The sequence below is a fragment of the Thalassophryne amazonica genome, chromosome 2, assembly GCF_902500255.1.
Source record: "Thalassophryne amazonica chromosome 2, fThaAma1.1, whole genome shotgun sequence".
NCBI lineage: Eukaryota > Metazoa > Chordata > Actinopteri > Batrachoidiformes > Batrachoididae > Thalassophryne > Thalassophryne amazonica.
Window position 1 is genome coordinate 39,164,857 of NC_047104.1, and position 21,447 is coordinate 39,186,303.

The 21,447-nt window shown below is 40.9% G+C and overlaps 1 protein-coding gene across 3 annotated transcripts in view; it reads right to left on the reverse strand.

The window, feature by feature from the left end:
* mctp2b (multiple C2 domains, transmembrane 2b) overlaps positions 1–21,447 on the reverse strand; it is a 138,366-nt gene that overhangs the window by 17,795 nt on the left and 99,124 nt on the right. For all 3 annotated transcript variants that reach the window (XM_034185177.1, XM_034185171.1, XM_034185186.1), the window contains 5 exons: positions 20,818–20,920; positions 20,570–20,671; positions 14,422–14,496; positions 9,560–9,679; positions 4,882–4,995 (listed from right to left, as the gene is read on the reverse strand). In XM_034185177.1, coding sequence (XP_034041068.1) covers positions 4,882–4,995; positions 9,560–9,679; positions 14,422–14,496; positions 20,570–20,671; positions 20,818–20,920 — 514 coding nt within the window. The remainder of the gene's footprint in view (positions 1–4,881; positions 4,996–9,559; positions 9,680–14,421; positions 14,497–20,569; positions 20,672–20,817; positions 20,921–21,447) is intronic.

Below are 21,447 nucleotides of genomic sequence, written 5' to 3' on the forward strand. Positions count from 1 at the left end.
TGTGGATCTGACTGTCCATTACTTTTAGACAGCGGGTGATCATATTAAATCCACCTCACCCCCACCACCACTTTTTTGACAGAGGCAACTGACTTACATTAAACAGAATCCTGAACGAATTTTTTTTTTTAGAATACAATAAATCATTTCAAATTATTTCATTCTAACCTGAATCATTGCTGAATTATTTTAGTGCTAGGGATGGCATGACACCACTTATTTCATGTCCAATAACAATACAGATACTGGAACCTTCACCATCTGTTGATAATTACACCAATCTGATGCTATTTTTTCCCCAGTCAAACAAATAACCTGCTATTAAATATGTACTAGCCTGTTGCCTGTGGGGATCCACAGGCTGTAGATTGGGTAGTGTTTGTAAAATAGGTACAGTGAGGAAAATAAGTATTTGAACACCCTGCGATTTTGCAAGTTCTCCCACTTAGAAATCATGGAGGTGCCTGAAATTTTCATCTTAGGTGCATGTCCACTGTGAGAGACATAATCTAAAAACAAAAAAAAATCCGGAAATCACAATGTATGATTTTTTTTTAATAATTTATTTGTATGTTACTGCTGCAAATAAGTATTTGAACACCTACCAACCAGCAATAATTCTGGCTCACACAGACCTGTTAATTTTTCTTTAAGAAGCCCTCTTATTCTGCACTCTTTACCTGTATCAATTGCACCAGTTTGAACTTGTTACCTGTATAAAAGACACCTGTTCACACACTCAATCAATCACACTCCAACCTGTCCACCATAGCCAAGACCAAAGAGCTGTCTAAGGACACAAGGGACAAAACTGTAGACCTGCACAAGGCTGGGATGGACTACAGGACAACAGGCAAGCAGCTTGGTAGAAGACAACTGTTATGATTATTTATTAGAAAGTGGAAGAAACACAAGATGACTGTCAATCTCCCTCAGTCTGGGATTCCATGCAATACAGTGGTCCCTCGCTATAACGCAGTTCACCTTTCGCGGCCTCACAGTTTCGCGGATTTTTTTAGTCCAATTTTGCATGCTTTTTTTTTTTTAAACAGCGCATTGTGTTCTGCGTCCTCATCAAGCAGGCTGGTCACGGCACTGTGAAGGGAGAGTACGTGCATTGTGTTCTGCGTGTCTGTTTATAAGAATTTTCTCGCTCAGAAGAAAAAAAGAGCGCCAACAACTACCCATAACTGTGTTCTTCACTCGGAAAGACACCTGCAGCGAGGTGTGACTCAGTGGAAAAAGGCGCAACAGTGGCGCGGCACCAGGACGCAGAGGCGCGGTCAGAGGAACTGTGACATACTGGTCAGTCACTATTAATAATTTCTTATGTGTCCAACCTCGTAGGTTGATCGTTAAAATTAAATGTTAGTTCTAAAAGCCATCATAATTATTTGTAGGAAAACGTTCTATTTTTATTTCTCAAACAAATGTTTGGGCCTGAAAACAGGTTGGTCTTAGTTTCCTACTAAAGTTTGAACTTTGAGAGTGTTTACACATGAGAGAAAAGTGAGAAAATGTTACTGCCTGTTTTGAGAAAAGTGTATAAAGTGTGTAGTGAGGGGTTTTACAGCCTTAAAACGTCTATAATAATTGCAAAAATAACGCTGTCTATTTCGCGGATTTCGCTTACTGCGGGCTATTTTTAGAACGTAACTCCCGCAATAAATGAGGGACCACTGTATTTCACTTTGTGGGGTAAGGATGATTCTGAGAAAGCTCAGAACTACACAGGAGGACCTGGTCAATGACCTGAAGAGAGCTGGGACCACAGTCACAAAGATTACATTAGTAACACATGATGCTGTCATGGTTTAAAATCCTGCAGGGCAGCAAGGTCCCCCTGCTCAAGCCAGCACATGTCCAGGCCCGTTTGAAGTTCACCAGTGACCATCTGGATGATCCACAGGAGGCATGGGAGAATGTCATGTGGTCAGATGAGACCAGAATAGAGCTTTTAGGAATCAACTCCACTTACCATGTTTAGAGGATGAGAACAACCCCAAGAAAATCATCCCAACCTTGAAGCATGGGGTGGAAACATCATACTCTGGGGGTGCTCTTCTGCAAAGGGGACAGGATGACTGCATCGTATTGAAGGGAGGATGGATGGGGTCATGTATTGCGAGATTTTGGCAAACAACCTCCTTCCCTCAGTAAGAGCACTGAAGATGGGTCATGGCTGGGTCTTCCAGCATGACAATGACCCCAAAGACACAGCCAGGGCAACTAAGGAGGGGCTCCGTAAGAAGCATTTCAAGGTCCTGGAATGGCCTGGCCAGTCTCCAGACCTGAACTCAATAGAAAATCTTTGGAGGGAGCTGAAACTCCAAACCTGAAAGATCTAGAGAAGATCTGTATGGAGGAGTGGACCAAAATGCCTGCTGCAGTGTGTGCAAACCTGGTGAAAAACTACAGGAAACATTTGACCTCTGTAATTGCAAACAAAGGCTACTGTACCAAATATTAACATTGATTTTCACAGGTGTTCAAATACTTATTTGCAGCAGTAACATACAAATAAATTATTTAAAAAAAATCATACATTGTGATTTCCAGATTTTTTTTTTTAGATTATGTCTCTCACAGTGGACATGCACCTAAGATGAAAATTTCAGACACGTCCATGATTTCTAAGTGGGAGAACTTGCAAAAATCGCAAGGTGTTCAAATACTTATTTTCCTCACTGTAGGTGACATTTTTTTTCCCCAAAGGTGGTAATAAATTATGCAAAGTTTCAATAATGAGTTGGAATGGCGTGTGAGTCCAGAATGTTTTTAGAACCTTAGACCTCAACAATTTTCAGAAGAAGAATGCAACCCTTTTATTTTCTGTTAATTATGTAATTTTTTTAATGTTAATTTACTGTCTTAATGTATTTATAAATTCTTATCATATACACACTATTATAATTATTATTATCCATATCATAATTGTTATTATTGTTAATATTAATATTATTAATATTTTATTATTACTTCTATTTGCCATTTGATTTTTAAATGGACCACAATGGAAATTAGTGTTTTCATTTTCTTGTGCCATCCGTGTATTTATAACATATTTACAATTATGTACTTACATTGAACTTATTAAATAAAATCATGCACGCACGCATACTTTTAATATATAGATGATTTACTGCCTCCTGCTGGAATGGTGTGTGAGTCCAGAATGTAATTATCACATTGTTCACTGTTGTTAGCTAATATTACTAATTTTTCAAAAAATATTAGTAGTATCAACCTTCTGTTTTCTCTGCGTTAATCCTTGACCCAAAATACAAGCATACCAAACAGCATTCTGCTGCAAGCAGGTGCTTTTAATCTAATTTAAAAAACACAATAAATCAGTAACACTAACAACACTGATAAACTAACACGAACCACAATAACATTTAAAACCCTAAAACTCCGAACTTCCATGGTGCATTGCAGCAGAATGACCATTGTTCACTGTTAGTTACTATTGCTAATTTCTCCAAAAATATTAGTCATATCAACTTTCTGTTTTTGCAGCATTTATCCTTGACCCAAAATACATAAGCATACCAAACAGCAAATGTCAGCTCCCCAGTTCGTCCGTGATCGAAAGCCCCCCCCCCCCACACACACACAGAGCCCACTTGGCTATTATAATATAGATGTCTAGATGTACGGTAATAACCTAACCATAAAACAAACTGCATACAATATTCTACTCAAGCTGCAACAATCAAGTAATCAGTAATCATTGAATTAATTTATCATTATATTTTGGTAATTTGTTAGTCATTTTGAGGTTTTTTTTTCTTTAATAAGAGGTCTAAACTCTCCGATTTAATTTTCTTAAATGTAAATATTTTCTAGTTTCTTTAATCGTCTCTGACACTAAACTGAACATCTTTGGGTTTGCAGCAAAACAGGATAATTGATGCTATCTTAGGCTTTGAGAAACACTGATATTTTTCACCATTTGCTGGACCAAACAATTAATGGATTAAGCCAGAAAATAAACAGATTAACTGACATGGAAAATAATCATAACTTGTCGAACTATGGAATTTATTAGGATTTTATTTTCTCTTTTGTCTGAGGAAGAGGCAAAGCTGTGTGCAAGACTTTCTAACATTTTTACCCAATGACTGCCTTTAAAATTTTTGGCAATTTATATCCTTTAATTCAACTTACAGACCGACCTTGGATTTGCTGTTGCAACCCCGAGTGTAAACAAGGGTGCAGCCAAAGGGACTTATTATATGTTGGGATTCTTAAAAAAAAAAAAAAAAAAAAAAAAAATCTACAGATTAGAAAAATAATCATTAGATGCAGCCCTGTATTCTGCTCCCTGTAAGGAAAACACACACAGCCTATAACATGACTCAGATGTACAAGAGAAGACGCGCATCTGATTTGGTTAAATTGCCGATATCCAAGCCAGTAATTTTGGACAATATTGGACAGATACCCATCCAAAATACTGCACCGGTGCACCGCATTTGATGTACCCAAATAAAATACACTTTTGTACGAGTAATGCTTTGCATGACATTTTGTTTGCATGTAATTTCTTAATGTTAACTTACACAATTTAAATTACACATTCAAAGAGCAGCCACGTCCTCTGCACTATTATTGGTTTACTGTACGTGGCCTCAATCTATTCAATTATTTACATGTCTCCCTCTTACAGCCAGAGATAATCAGACAAAAACACTGCTTTAGGATTATAGCACTGCTTGATGATTGGTAATTGGTTACTATGGGAACATGTCTGCTTTTAATTATTAGACAAAAATGAGCTCAGGTCGCAATTTCTTCACAAACAAATATGTCGTGAACACACAAGCCCAGCAGGTCACTGTGTGCCAGCAGTGGCCGCTGGAGCGCCACTTGACTTACCAGCTCATGGGAGACGGGACCTGAGGAGATATGGATGTAGTTCCACAAGATGAGCAGAACCAGGAAGAAGGGGAGCATGTAAAACTGCCAGTGCCACACAGTCAGCACAAACACCTGCTGACAGAGAGCGACACAGGTCAGACGCTTCTCAACGGTTCCACCATTCCTGCAAACTGAAAACAGATCGCTGCCGCTGCTTCCTGCAGATGGTGTTTCCGAGCACAGCATGCAGGTCGAGCGCTGAATGCTTGTGCACACACAATAATCACACAACTGCTCGGGTTTCATCTCATGTAAATGAAAGCCAAATTGAGTCTGTGGATGATGGAGTCACTAATATCCATCATACTGCCTGTGATGTGGAATAAAATGAAGATTTAAAAAAATGTAGGTCTGAATTATTCTGTTCAGAATATACTAAATAATCCCGTTACAAGAAGCAGCAGCAGCTCGAAGTGAACATCTGGTAAAGACATCACTCCCCCACAGCTACCACTAACATCTTTAACATGCAAAACGCCAACCACGTCGTTATCAGTGACATTGCACGCCTACAGCAAGCCGGCGTCCAGCTCTGCTCTCAAACTGTGCTGTTTTATTACTGTGGACTTTTGTAACGACCGAGTGCTGCGACAGCGGTAAAGTCAATCACGCTTTGGTGGAAACTTATACTGCGCTCATAAAGTTTGTGATAATCGTGGCCCACTTCAGCCTAAGAGGCATTACAACGTCTCAGACAACATCACCACTCTGGAAATACCATCCAGACCACATAAACATTTTAATAAAAATGAAAGGCTTCCTGCTGTTATGAGAGCTACCGAGTATGGTGGAGCAGTTTTTATGATGCAGGATTTCCACAGAGAAATACAAGCGTGACCCAGTAATCAAAGAGCACATCTGTGACATCATAAAGCACTCACTGCTTTACAGCTAGCTACTCAGACACAGAGTTACATTTTAGTGCAGATCTGGATTCAGGCAGCAGATCCAGAAACAATAAGTAGGCTTAAAAAAGAAAATATATAAAGTGTTTGGCAGAGGAATGCACTCAGCTGAGTGTCACTCTGGTTCATCATGGAACCATTCAGAAAACCAGCTACTCTGAAAGTCAACACAGAACTTTAATAAATGTGAGATTTCAGTGTGACTGTGATTGTTTAAGTGATCAGGAGTCATTTGGTGAAACTGCGAATGAACGTCATCCTTCATTCCATCTTAGACTGCGCAAAAAAATAAAAATAAATAAATGAAAAGATGCAAACTCTTACCAAATATATTTGCCTAATTTTTCCATCAAATATGCAATCTACACTTATTGCTCATCCCTTTTAATTTATAATTTGTAAAAGATACAACACTTCCTAGTAACACAAAGCTCAAATTGAGTTTTCTCAGCTAATTTCAAAACCTTATTTCCAAAAACCTTAAGTGAATTGTCACTTGTTCTACTGTAGTGTTATCGCACGCACAGGCTCTACTTGGGCAGTCACCCAGCAAAATAAAATCCAAAATCTAATTGCCCCCCCAACACAATTCATGACTTGATTTGCAGTGCAGACATCCCCTCCTAGATGAATCACCTTCACTGCTTCATTAATTGTGGGTTGTAGATTTGTAAACCACCATTTGTGTTTTTTCACCCTCCATTGGATTCATGTATTTTGAAGACAGAAAAGTATTTTTAGGCGAGAGTAAGTGACTATGGCAGGGGTGGGCAACGAGGGCCGAGACACTGCAGGTTTTCCTTGCAATCAATCACCTCAGCAGGTGGTTTGCTGATGAGCTTCTCCCCTGAACATAAACACCTGATTGTCAATGAAATCACCTGCTGAGGTGATTGGTTGCAAGGAAAACTTGCAATGTCAGTGTCTCTGCCCTTCATAGCACATGAAAATTCAGTAGGTATATCTTATTATATTCCAATTCTAAGGTGAAACTATGCTAGTACACTAAGGTCTATCTAAATATCTAATTACATGCCGGGCTAGTGACCACCCCCTCTTATACGTAGCCATCATGATATTTAAACCCTTGTTTAAGGGACTAGGGTAAGAGTCCATCACCTTGGTTATTTGGGCTAGTGAGCGCCATATTTTAAAAGCAGCTATCATATATAATAATGTATGTATAAAGGACAGGGTAAAAGTACATTATTTTGTAGGACTATTATTATACATAGTTATCATAATATCAGAAAACTATAGAAAATTATTTGTAGCTAGAAAAAACATTAAAAAAGTAGAAAGTAAGAACAGCTAAGAATACGTACATACTATACAAACAGTATATGGAACATATATGAAGATTACTGGGCACGAATAAACATGTCATACCAAAACTTAACCTAAACCAGTCTGCCGGGGTAATGAAACCACCAAGCACAGAACTGGAAGTTAAGTAGCTACATGAAAATTCAGTAGGTATATGTTATATATTATATTCCAATTCTAAGGTGAAACTATGCTAGTATACATGACTGACCACCCCTGGACTATGGCATACAGCTCCCGTCCCATCTATGCTCCTAGCCCAAATTGCTTAACGTGCAAAATTCTAAATTATTAAACAATATCAAGTATGATTTGTAATGAATAAAATTTATAAGTCTTTGTTTAGTTTTTTCCGAGCCCGCTAATCACACGCGCCATACCGACCACCACCACAAGTAATTCCTCAGCTACTGGGAAACACTACATTGGCAGATTTTCTAAAAACTTGTTCTGACAATAAAAACACATTTTAATAAAAAATAAAAAAAAAAATCTGCCAATCTAACAAGTGAAAAGTCACAGGATTTCTTGAAATGTCTTAAAATTAGGTGAGAAAACTCATTTCGACTTTTATTTTACTTGTATTAGGATGTGTTACAGCTTTTACAAACAGCATCTTAGTCAAACGCGCATTTCATTTCAGATATGACGCAAAACAAGATGTTTTTAGGACAGTTTTGAAAAGTTTAAGTTGTAATTTTATAAAAACAAGAGCAATCCCAGATTTCTGACATCCACCAATCCAGATCCAGATCACCTCCAAAATTCAGTGGAGTCTTCCATGCCCTAACAGGGTGCAAATTTGGTGAGAATCTGTGAAGTAGTTTTGGCATAATCCTTAAAAGCCGATATATTGTGAAATCTTGATTCGGATCACCTTCAAAATATAACAGAGTCTTGCCCTAATATCTATCTGTGGTGAAAATTTCATCAAAATCCGTGCAGTAGTTTTGACATAATCCTGCCAACTGACAGACAAATAAAATAACTAAATGAATCAATAAACACAGAAGACTTTATTACATCCTTGGCAGACATAAATTATTATTAACACAGCAAGTGAGGTTAGTAATTTATTTACTATATGGCTGTTATACATACTATAAACACGAAAACTTACAGTATTGCTGCTGATGGTGTTGAGCTCATTCGCTTTCTTCAGCTCCATGAAGAACTTGCTAACAGACGGTCCAGTCATTAGCTGATAAGCTTTTAATCTGTGTTTTTTCCAGTGCTGTTGAGATTTATGGAGTACGTTCATGTCAGGTTTGCTTTTTAGCTTCCTGGTTTGTAAAGAAAACATGTGTTGCGGATCAAGTGTCATGGAAACCGGTCCGGATATGGGAAAATATCTTACTGGCAATCACCCAATCAGAGCACGCGTAGTTTTGCAGCCATATAATGATGAGTAATAGCTTACTGAAATTTTACACAAGTGATTTTTGGCTTGTATTAAGTGTAATTAAATATTTTTATGAGAAATTAGACAAATATACTTTTTTTCCTATTTTTGCAGTGTATGTGAAAACAAGGTGTTTTCAAGTTAAAACTATAGCCAATATTGCTCTGACACAACCCAAAATATTGGACTGGTGTACCATTAATTGTCATTATTAAATATAATAGGAGTTAGTTATAATTTTTGCAATAAAAGATCACAAGATCACAATATCCATGCAACAGAAATACAGTATTTCAGCCTCTGAAAGTGCATAACTCAAAGCTAAAACGCAGACAGTAGTATTGCTGAAACTACCATGTCTGTGTGACAGTGCTTCTTTTCAACAACAGCCGTGTACCTTGAATACAAACTCCTGAGACACTTTCTGCCACCTACAGGATGCCAGCTGTAACAACAAAATCACCTTCCCATGACCTCATCTGTCTACAGTCAGTGCACAATTCACTGCACTTCACAAAAAAATCAGGCTAAGTATGAGGGAAATTCATCTCAAAGATTTGCACAAACAGTTTAAGGAAACGCTGCCGTTTTGCTGTCCTCACTTATGCAACAATAGCAAGATGGATAAAATCAACCTCATCTAAGAGGATTTTTAATTGGACTTCTGTCTGTATAATGGGGTCTAAATCAAAGTGAGCACAGATTGGACAGAGGGTTAATGAGTTGTCAGGGAAGCGGAACAAAAATTGACTCCAGCTCAACTCCACCGGGACTCGACTCTATCCAGCTGAGGCTTAACTTTGCATCCGTAAGACAAGCAGCCCTGAAACGGTCCATTCAAGCGCAGAGCCGGAGACAAGCCTGCACTTCTGCTGAGCCCGACACTGCACTGATTAAGATTCTCACAGACAGGGTTCACACAGGTTTGCCAGACGAGGGTCATCTTGTACAGCTTGGAGAAAAAATGCAGAGTGCGTGTTGATGAGCAGTAAAATCACATCACCAGGAAGGCCAGCAGGCTCCTCTGAATGCTCTCCCACTGGAAGCAGCTTTTGATGTACTGCAGAGTTGACCTAATGGCCTTGAACAGTGTCTGCACGCGCAGCACGTTTCTTGCCAGAATCTGAAAAACAAGTCAGAAAAATGAAAATGTAACAACCGCCGTGTTGCGGTTCAAGATATTTGCATTGCTTGAGGACTAAGACTTTTATAACAACCTTACAAAGCATCTAACAGTCTAGTTTTAAAGGCTGTTTTCAAGATTTCTACTGCAAGTGAAAAGTGAAAGTGATGCTGTACATGTTCCCCTGTCCCAGTGCCTCATTATTTCTGTCAATATATGGAGAGAGGTGGAGTTTATATAACTGCCTCCATCAGTTTGACTGTTCACAGGGTAGTGGGCAGATTTCAGCAATAGTTGATGCACAGATAGTTCTTCAGTCACGGAGATGTTAGTCTTTTGTAGGCAATGAGGCCGACTGGCAAACGTGACAACCTACAACACCTCCAGGCCAAGGCCAGTACCCATTTACAGATGTGTGGACTGGAGCATTGGAAATTAAGCATCGTGCCCCAAGACACAGACAGGTAGTGTGACTGGGAATCAAACCTAGACTGAGGTGCCTCTGTGGATAGAAGCTGGGATACAAATATGTAAACCTGGGTTTGATTCCCAGCCATGCTACCCAGACAAGAGACTTCATCGTGCTGTCCCAGAACACTCAGCTGTAAATGGTTTTAGGAAGGAACCTGTGATGTGCTTGCATCACAACCAGGGGAAGTCATGGACTCGCATCCATTTCATGCAACAGAATCCAGCAATAACCGATATAGGACTTTGTCTCTTTCAGATAATCTTCCAGCATTGTGATTAAAATTAAACAAATAAAATTCCTTACACCCATTTTCACTGAGTGCCTGGTTTTACTTTTACCCGTTTTTCATCCTCAACCAACCTCCACACATTTGTTTGGCGTTTGCCTACACAAGATTTAGGAGTCCATAATGTGATATGCCACATGATGTCAGAATGCAAATTCTCCTAAGATTTTAATAACACAATACAAATCAGAGACAAATGCCAGAATTCACTGGACAGAAGTCAGAGACTCTGCCTCCACGCCACACAACACCCACAGTACCTGCATATAGGCTGGATATGATGCCGAGCAATTTATTTGTGATTCTCAGGACATGCCATGAAGCAACCCAATCAACCAAATGAAAGATTTCACACTTGCAATCAACAACAGAGCTGGGATGTGGCCAATGACTGACTTCTTGAATGTGAAACCACACTGAGCAGCAGACAGCTGGCACTCAATCTTACTGAGAATGACCCTCGCAGGAACCTTCCTGGCACAGAGCAATTTAATACCCCTGTAATCAAGTCACTTGCCCTTTCCTTTCCAAATAGGAACAAGTTACGCCTTGATACCACAGAGCTCAGCAGTGCTGTTACCGTCCTCAACTGTTTTTCCACCTTTGCAATCTAATTCAATCTAATCTAATCTAAGAAGGAGTATGGAAGGAAGATGGAGGAGCAGCTGGCCCGGAACAACGTCAGAGACGTGTGGAGATGCCTCAAGACAGCCTCCGGATTTGGGCAGGGTGCCAACAGGACTGCAGATGGAGATTCTCGGTTCGCAGAGGAGCTAAACAGCTACTTTAACTGTTTTGGCTCCTCCATACCTGCCCCCCTGCTCTGTGAGGTCCTCAGCCACATCTTCAACATGAGCCTCAGCCTGGGGGTGGTCTCCAACCTGTGGAAGACCTCCTGTGTGGTCCCGGTTCCCAAAACACCGCACGCCAAGGAACCAGCCCAATACAGACCAGTTGCCCTGACCTCCCACCTCACGAAGACCATGGAGTGGCTTGTCCTGTCTCACCTCCGCACCATGGTGAGCGACACCCTGGACCCACTGCAGTTCGCCTACAGGCCCAACATTGGGGTAGATGATGCTGTCATCTACCTACTGCAGCGAGTGCTCACCCACCTGGAGAGCGGCGGGAACGCTGTGAGAGTCATGTTCTTTGATTTCTCCAGCGCTTTCAACACCATCAGACCGGCGCTGCTGCGGGGGAAGCTGGAGGACACAGGTGTGGATTGACATCTCGCTGCCTGGACCATTGACTACCTCACTGACCGCCCGCAGTACGTGCGGCTGCGCGGCTGTCAGTCTGAGGTGGTAAGGTGCAACACTGGGGCCCCCCAGGGCACCATCCTCTCGCCTTTCCTCTTCACCCTCTACTCCTCGGACTTCACCTACAACATGGACAGCTGCCACCTCCAGAAGTTCTCTGATGACTCTACTATTGTGGGTTGCATGTCTGAGGGGAACGAGCTGGAGGGGGGAGGGCATAGAGACTGTGGACAGTTTCAAATACCTGGGTGTTCACCTCAACAGCAAACTGGACTGGACTCACAACACCGACGCCAGGTACAAAAAAAGGCCAGAGTCGCCTCCACCTCCTGAGGAGACTGAGATCCTTTGGAGTGAGCAGGCCTCTGCTTAACACCTTCTACGACTCTGTTGTAGCCTCTGCTCTCCTCTATACTGTCGTCTGTTGGGCCCCGGGCAGCACAGAGCGGGAAAGAGAGAGAGAGAATGAAAAAGCTGCTCAGGAAGTCCAGCTATGTCCTGGGCTGTCCTCTGGACTCTCTGGAGGAGGTGGCTGAGAGGAGGTTGTTAACCAAGTTCAAATCCATCATGAACAACTCCTCTCACCCTCTGGACTATAGTGGAGCTGACCAGCTCGTTCAGTGACAGGGTGAGGCACCCTCAGTGCAAGAAGGAATGATACCGTAGGTCGTTCCTCCCTGCTGCTGTCAGGCTGTACAATAGCAGTCCACTTTTGTGGACTGATGAGACTAAAATTGTTCTTTTTGGGTCCAAGGGCCGCAGACAATTTGTGGGATGGCCCCCAAACTCTGAATTCAAGCCACAGTTCACAGTGAAGACAGTGCAGCATGGTGGTGCAAGCATCATGATATGGGCATGTTTCTCCTACTACGGTGCTGCCCCTATATATTGCATACCAGGTATCATGGATCAGTTTGGATATGTCAAGATACTTGAAGAGGTCATGTTGCCTTATGCTGAAGAAGACATGCCCTGAAAATGGGTGTTTCAACAAGACAATTTCCCCAAGCACACTAGTAAACAAGCAAAATCTTGGTTCCAAACCAACAAAATTAATGCCTCGCAGATGTGAAGAAATCATGAAAAACTGTGGTTATACAACTAAATACTAGTTTAGTGATTCACAGGATTGCTAAAAAAGCAGTTTGAACATAACAGTTTTGAGTTTGTAGCATCAACAGCAGATGCTACTATTATTGTGAACACCCTCTTTTCTACTTTTTTTTTTTTACTAATAGCCCAATTTCATAGCCTTAAGAATGTGCATATCATGAATGCTTGGTCTTGTTGGATTTGTGAGAATCTACTGAATCTACTGGTACCTTGTTTCCCATGTAACAATAAGAAATATACTCAAAATCTGGATTGTTTTTAGTCACATAGCACTACTATTATTCTGAACACTACTGTACATATGCATGTGTGTGTATATATATATATATAGATACATATTCTATTTCTACATCATTTCTTATGTCTCGTACTGTTACAAGTATTATTACTGCTTATCCTTGCACACACTGTTTGATGAACATTTTCCCCTACTTACACCCATCTTGTGTGTTTTTTTTAATAGCTTACGTAACATGTGAATTTCTCCTCTGTGAGATCAATAAAGTTTATCTTTAATTGAGATTCAGTGGTTTGTAGCTGACCGGTGGATCAGCTACCAAAACTCTGACAATAAGGATGTCCAACATGTCAGCAGGAGGAACAGTCCTGTACAACTACTCAAAACAGCTGGCCCAATAGCATAGTAGAGTGGAGTCTCTTGTCAGACCTATGGTAGGATGAGATGTCGGCTCGGACCTAGCAAAGAGCAATTAAACGTAGTTTGACCTTGGGCTTCAACAGGATCTCAATCTGGATAAAGGTGTGAAAAGCTGGACTTCTTATTTTTAAAGAAACTGAAGCAACATTACTAGACAGGATGGATGGACAGATGTTTCAGAACAGCAACTCGACCAAATTTGGTTGCGCTGAGCAGTAAAAAGCAAAACATCAGGTAATCGGTATTTATGGAGCACTGTATTCTCTTCAGCACATTTGCTGAGCTACAACAACAGCAGGTAATACATGTTATTAATCTCAACTGATTTTGGCCAGACCTTTGCCAGGACTTTGGAGAGAAAACCTCCCTCTGATTAGTGCGGCCGGCTCGTCATCGTGTGGGCCAACCTTGGCAATTGTGAGCAATGTATGTTTGGCAACAATGAGCCTTTGTGGGAGGTGCAATCAGGCACACTATATCAAACTAATGTAGCAGAACAGCAGACAAAAAAAAGCAGTGACGGGGTAAATTAAAGCTCAATTTGACCAATTGAGGAAAATAATTCTGTGAAAAGCAAAGACTGCAGCGCGGCTGTAAGTGGAAAATTTTCATTTTAATGCCATAAAAACAGAACTAACAAGGTAATGTCTGTGCAAATTCCCTTTTTCTCATTTGTCTACCTCTCTGAACTAAAATGTTCTCATTTCTTTGACAGTATTCCTCTTGAAGGGGTGTTCAAAAAGGCAGAGGCAGTAATCTCACCTTTGACCTTACTGCCATGTGCTTATAATGTTTAAAATTATGGCGTTACAGTGTATGATATTACTGACCATACTCTAATCTGTTCTGGATAAGCATATCAACAAAATTACAAAAATAAAATACAATCAGGTGTGTTGCAACATCAATGTAGTTTACATCTCAGTTTTGAAATCAACAGCTGCTTCAAACCTTTTTGGAAAACTTCGGATTATCCTCCATGAATCCTCTCTCCTTGGGTTGGAAGGTTTTTATGCTTGCTTTGATCTGATTTGGGGGAGAGGAGGGGAGTCACAAAACAAAAGAGAAGGAGAGCAATAAGAACACTTCAGAAATGCATCAGTGCTTAATGCAGATGACTGGTCAACACTTTCATATATAAATTTCATCAAAACTAAATGCATGCACTTGTGAGCAATAGAACACATATGTCTTGGTAAAGCAATTCCCCTTGTATCCAAATTTTAATTAAAAAATGTTCCTATAATCAACAGAAATAAAAATGCTACACTTTCAATCCATTTTTCATCAGTTTAAAGTAAGATATTTAAGACATTCAATGCACAAAAAATAAAACAAACAAATAAGCTTAATTTTCCTCAAAGTTCACCTTTACAAGGACACGGTACACCCAGAAAGTATTCACAGTTTCAATTCTCCACATTTTTTTATGTTACAGCCTTATTCCAAAATGGAGTACATATTTTTCCCCCTCAAAATTCTACTCATAGCACCCCATAATGACAACATCACAAAGTTTTTTTTTAAATTTATTAAAAATAATAATAATAAAAAAAAAACCTAAGAAATCACAAAGTATTCACACCCTTTGCTCAATACTTTGTTGATGCACCTTTGAATATGATGCCACAAGCTTGGTGTACCCATCTTTGGGCAGTTTTGCCCATTCCTCTTTGCAGCACCTCTCAAGCTCCATCAGGTTGGATGGGTGCGTCATTGCACAGCCATTTTCAGATTTCTCCAGAGATGTTCAATCAGATTCAGGTCTGGGATCTGTCTGGGCCTCTCAAGGACATTCACAGAGTTGTCCTAAAACCACTCCTTTGATATCTTGACTGTGTGCTTAGGGTCACTGTCCTGCTGAAAGGTGAACCGTTGCCCCAGTCTGAGGTCAAGAGCGCTCTGCAGCAGGTTTTCATCCAGGATGTCTGTGTACATTGTTGGATTCATCTCTCCCTCAATCCTGACTAGTCTCCCAGTTCCTGCAGCTGAAAAACATTCCCAGAGCATGATGCTGCCACCATTATGCTTCATTATAGGGATGGTGCCTGGTTTCTTCCAAACATAACAAAATGTGGAAAAAGTGAAGCATTGTGAATACTTTCCGGATGCAGCGTAAACCATGCACCCAACAGGGGTGACATGTTAAAAGATACTGATTACACAGCATGATTATTTAACACATGTGACTTGAACTGGTTACAAAGGTCACATATTAGACACTGACCTACAGTGTGGTTTCACATAGGGCTACAGATCAGATACTGTATGCACTTTATTCTTTTTGGGGTTTTTTTTTTTGGGGGGGGGGGGGGGGGTAGCTGCTGACCATCATTTGATATTTCCTTTGAATAGAGTTGATCAGGTTATTTATTGCATCCAGTGGAATGTTGGTCGACTCCAACAGCATTCAAAACACGCGCCATATGCAGTTCATGCAATAACTGGGATGTTCTACATATTCTTGCAACATGGTCCTGTACATTATTATGCTGCATCATGAGGCAATGGGGGCAGATGAATGCCATGAAAATGCACTTGTGTTAGTTTGTTGGTTGTAGTTTATACTCTGTTCACAACTTTGACATCAGCAAACCTCCTGCCCACATGACAGACGCGCTGTCTGCCATGTGCATGATATGGTGTCAACCAGGATTCATCTGGAAGAGAACATTTTTTTCAAGGTGCCACACACCATCAACTTTTTGACCAATCAGGTTGGCTTTGATAAAAAATTAGTCAGTTCAAGACTGCAGTGAGGACGATGAGCACTCAGATGAGTCTCCCTGAGATGGTTTCTGATAGCTCGTGCAGAAATTCTTCAGTTGTGCAAACCGACTCTTGTGAAGCATCAGCTTTCTGGGTGGCTGGTCTCAGATGATCTCTCAGGTGAAGAAGCCAGATGTGGTGGTCTTGGGCTCACATGGGCTATGATTGTGAGCAACAGCTCAGGCGGACATTCATGCAATCAAGCATGCCAAAAGTACAACCCCAATTCCAATGACGTTGGCACGTTGTGTGAAATGTAAATAAAAACAGAATACAATGATTTGCAAATCCTCTTCAACCTATATTCAGTTGAATACACCACAAAGACAAGATATTTAACGTTCAAACTGATAGACTTTATTGTTTTTGTGCAAATATTTGCTAATTTTGAAATGGATGCCTGCAACACATTTCAAAAAAGCTGGGACAGGGGCAACAAAAGACTGGGAAAGTTGATGAATGCTCAAAGAACACCTGTTTGGAACATTCCACGGGTGAACAGGTTAATTGGAAACAGGTGAGTGTCATGATTGGGTAAAAAAATGAGCATTCCCAAAAGGCTCAGCTGTTCACAAGTGAAGACGGAGTGAGGATCACCACTTTGTGAACAACTGTGTGAAACAACTGTCCAACAGTTTAAGAACAATGTTTCTCAATGTTCAATTGCAAGGAATTTAGGGATTCAATCATCTACAGTCCATAATATAATCAGAAGATTCAGAGAATCTGGAGAACTTTCTACACATAAGCGGCAAGGCCGAAAACTAACATTGAATGCCTGTGACCTTTGATCCCTCAGGCGGCACTGCATTAAAAACTGACATTATTGTGTAAAGGATCTTACCGCGTGTCAGTTAACACAGTTCATCGCTACATCTACAAGTGCAAGTTAAAACTCTACCATGCAAAGTGAAAGCCACACAGCAACAACATCCAGAAACGCCGCCGTGTTCATCATGGACGTCGTGTCCTCCAGACAAAAGAGGAAAAAGACCATCCAGATTATTACCAGCGCAAAGTTCAAAAGCCAGCATCTGTGATGGTATGGGGGTGTGTTAGTGCCCATGGCATGGGCAACTTACACATCTGTGATGGCACCATCAATGCTGAAAGGTACATGCAGGTTTTGGAGCAACACATGCTGCCATCCAAGCAATGTCTTTTTCAGGGACGTCCCTGCTTATTTCAGCAAGACAATGTCAAGCCACATTCTGCATGTGTTACAACAGCGTGGCTTCGTAGTAAAAGAGTGCGGGTACGAGAATGACCTGCCTGCAGTCCAGACCTGTCGCCCATTGAAAATGTGTGGCACATTATGAAGCAGAGACCCAGAACTGTTGAACAACTGAAGTCGTACATCAAGCAAGAATGGGAAAGAATTCCACCTACAAAGTTTCAACAATTAGTGTCCTCAGTTCCCAAATGCTTTTTGAGTGTTGTTAGAAGGAAAGGTGATGTAACACAGTGGTAAATGTAACACAGTGGTAAACATATCACTGTCCCAGCTTTTTTGAAATGTGTTGCAGGATCCATTTCAAAATGAGCAAATATTTGCAAAAAAACAATAAAGTTTATCAGTTTGAACATTAAATATCTTGTCTTTGTGGTGTATTCAACTGAATATAGGTTGAAGAGGATTTGCAAATCATTGTATTCTGTTTTTATTTACATTTTACACAACGTCTCAACTTCATTGGAATTGGGGCTGTACACCTCAAAATTTGTGACATTTGTGGCTTTCTATTAAGTGACAAAACTGCATTTTTTTTAGAATTATTTTTTGTTCATAATTTTTCTTAAATCGTCACCATTCTAAGGCATATGTATATTCCACACCAGCCAGGTGGATGGATTTTATTGGCAAAGGTGTAGTGCTCACCAACATAGAATTTAACAAAGTTGTGGATAAAATTCAAAGAGAACCTTTTTGTGTACATACACTCAACAAAAATATAAATGCAACACTTTTGGTTTTGCTCCCATTTTGTATGAGATGAACTCAAAGATCTAAAACTTTTTCCACATACACAATATCACCATTTCCCTCAAATATTGTTCACAAACCAGTCTAAATCTGTGATAGTGAGCACTTCTCCTTTGCTGAGATAATCCATCCCACCTCACAGGTGTGCCATATCAAGATGCTGATTAGACACCATGATTAGTGCACAGGTGTGCCTTAGACTGTCCACAATAAAAGGCCACTCTGAAAGGTGCAGTTTTATCACACAGCACAATGCCACAGATGTCGCAAGATTTGAGGGAGCGTGCAATTGGCATGCTGACAGCAGGAATATCAACCAGAGCTGTTGCTCGTGTATTGAATGTTCATTTCTCTACCATAAGCCGTCTCCAAAGGCGTTTCAGAGAATTTGGCAGTACATCCAACCAGCCTCACAACCGCAGACCACGTGTAACCATACCAGCCCAGGACCTCCACATCCAGCATGTTCACCTCCAAGATCGTCTGAGACCAGCCACTCGGACAGCTGCTGAAACAATCGGTTTGCATAACCAAAGAATTTCTGCACAAACTGTCAGAAACCGTCTCAGGGAAGCTCATCTGCATGCTCGTCGTCCTCATCGGGGTCTCGACCTGACTCCAGTTCGTCGTCGTAACCGACTTGAGTGGGCAAATGCTCACATTCGCTGGCGTTTGACACGTTGGAGAGGTGTTCTCTTCACGGATGAATCCCGGTTCACACTGTTCAGGGCAGATGGCAGACAGCGTGTGTGGCGTCGTGTGGGTGAGCGGTTTTCTGATGTCAATATTGTGGATCGAGTGGCCCATGGTGGCGGTGGGGTTATGGTATGGGCAGGCGTCTGTTATGGACGAAGAACACAGGTGCATTTTATTGATGGCATTTTGAATGCACAGAGATACCGTGACGAGATCCTGAGGCCCACTGTTGTGCCATACATCCAAGAACATCACCTCATGTTGCAGCAGGATAATGCACGGCCCCATGTTGCAAGGATCTGTACACAATTCTTGGAAGCTGAAAATGTCCCAGTTCTTACATGGCCGGATACTCACCGGACATGTCACCCATTGAGCATGTTTGGGATGCTCTGGACCGGCGTATACGACAGCGTGTACCAGTTCCTGCCAATATCCAGCAACTTCGCACAGCCATTGAAGAGAAGTGGACCAACATTCCACAGGCCACAATTGACAACCTGATCAACTCTATGCGAAGGAGATGTGTTGCACTGCATGAGGCAAATGGTGGTCACACCAGATACTGACTGGTATCCCCCCAATAAAACAAAACTGCACCTTTCAGAGTGGCCTTTTATTGTGGACAGGCTAAGGCACACCTGTGCACTAATCATGGTGTCTAATCAGCATCTTGATATGGCACACCTGTGAGGTGGGATGGATTATCTCAGCAAAGGAGAAGTGCTCACTATCACAGATTTAGACTGGTTTGTGAACAATATTTGAGGGAAATGGTGATATTGTGTATGTGGAAAAAGTTTTAGATCTTTGAGTTCATCTCATACAAAATGGGAGCAAAACCAAAAGTGTTGCGTTTATATTTTTGTTGAGTGTAGATCACTGATCTACTTCAATTCATAAAAAATGGATAAGAAAACAAAAGTGTTGCATTTATATTTTTGTTGCATGCAATGCATAGCTTAGTCTGAAGCTCATCTCACACAGATATGATGCTTGTGACGTTTTGAGGCAGGTGTAGCACTTAACCACTCAACTCACCACAAACATGTCACGCAATATCACACGGTTACTGGCGCTCACCAGGGTGTGCCAAGTGTTTTGAACATGACCAAAACGCTCGTCACTGCACTCTGTGAGAGTCTGGAAAGCACCAGTTTGTTCAGAAACTCCAAAACCATGATGAAATGGAAGGAAACAGAGACAAAGCTGATAAAACATTGGCCAAGAAGCAGCAGATCACGCCCATGTTTTAGATGCTACGTTAAACGCCACTGAACACGCAGCAGTCACACACCATGCATACGCCGATAATTGCCAGTATTGGCGGTGAGTGCAGAACGTCAACGGTTGCCACCAACATGCCACGCACACACCTTCTATGAGAGGGGCGTCAGTCTTTGTGAATTCCGAGGCTCCAATTGGAAGCCAGTAAGATCAACATTTGCTGTGCTGGCAAATATTAGAAGAAGAAAATACATTTTATCTATTGTTTGGTGTGCTGGTGGGTTTTTTTTTCAACATGGCGTGCTGGTGCTTTGTTCACGTGGCGTACGAGTGCTTTGCAGATGGCCATATGAGTAGGGATTTACCCATCTGCAACAGCCATCATTCCCTCATGTCGTCATTGCAGGCTGAATCTCTACTTACAGGGTTAAAAATAACCTCCAGCTCCAGAGTGATGCTCCCCTTGGATAGCCCACCTAAATCCTCTTTTTTAAGCAGGAAATCGGTCTGTTGTCCATTGCGAATCTGAAAGAGAGAAAACAGCCGCTGAATTTGTGCATGATCAATTGTGTTGCAGGAAGCCTGAAGTACACTTGAGTGCTCAGCCGTGCTTTAAAAGCGAAAAAAAAGATGAGTCTGTGTGACAAACTGTTCGGGAGATCATAGCGTACCGAGAGAAGTGGAATAGCAACTTTTCCCAGGAAATCCGGTGCCTTGTCACCATCCTCATCAAATATAGTTACCATGAGAACATCATGAATGTCTTTGACAGGGCTGCAGACACACACATGGAGCCAGAAGAACATTTGAACATCAATACCGCGATTCCCAACTGTTCTATAAGAATCTAATTACGGTAAACTTGTTATACACATTATATACAGTGGCATGAGAAAGTTTGGGCAACCTCAGTTTCACATTTTTTCAACAAAAAAATTCACACTTCTCTACATTAAAATTTCTATAAAAAAAAAAAAAAAGCATGTCCTTAAACTCACTGAAAACAAACAATATGACATGAATTAAAAAATATCAAATAAAAATATTGGAATACAGTCAGTTCCATGAACATATGGACAGTGACAGGTTCTGAAATTTTGCCTCTGTACACCATCACAATAAAAGTTCATATGAAATAATGAACGTGTCTGTAGTTTAGACTTTCAGCTTTAATTCAAGAGGTTTAACAAAAATTATCATATTAACAATTTAGGAATTAGAGGCATTAGAGACGATAAATAACTGAGGGGGAACTAAAAATAATTATTATTGTTAATGCAAATCATCACTTTTACAACCAG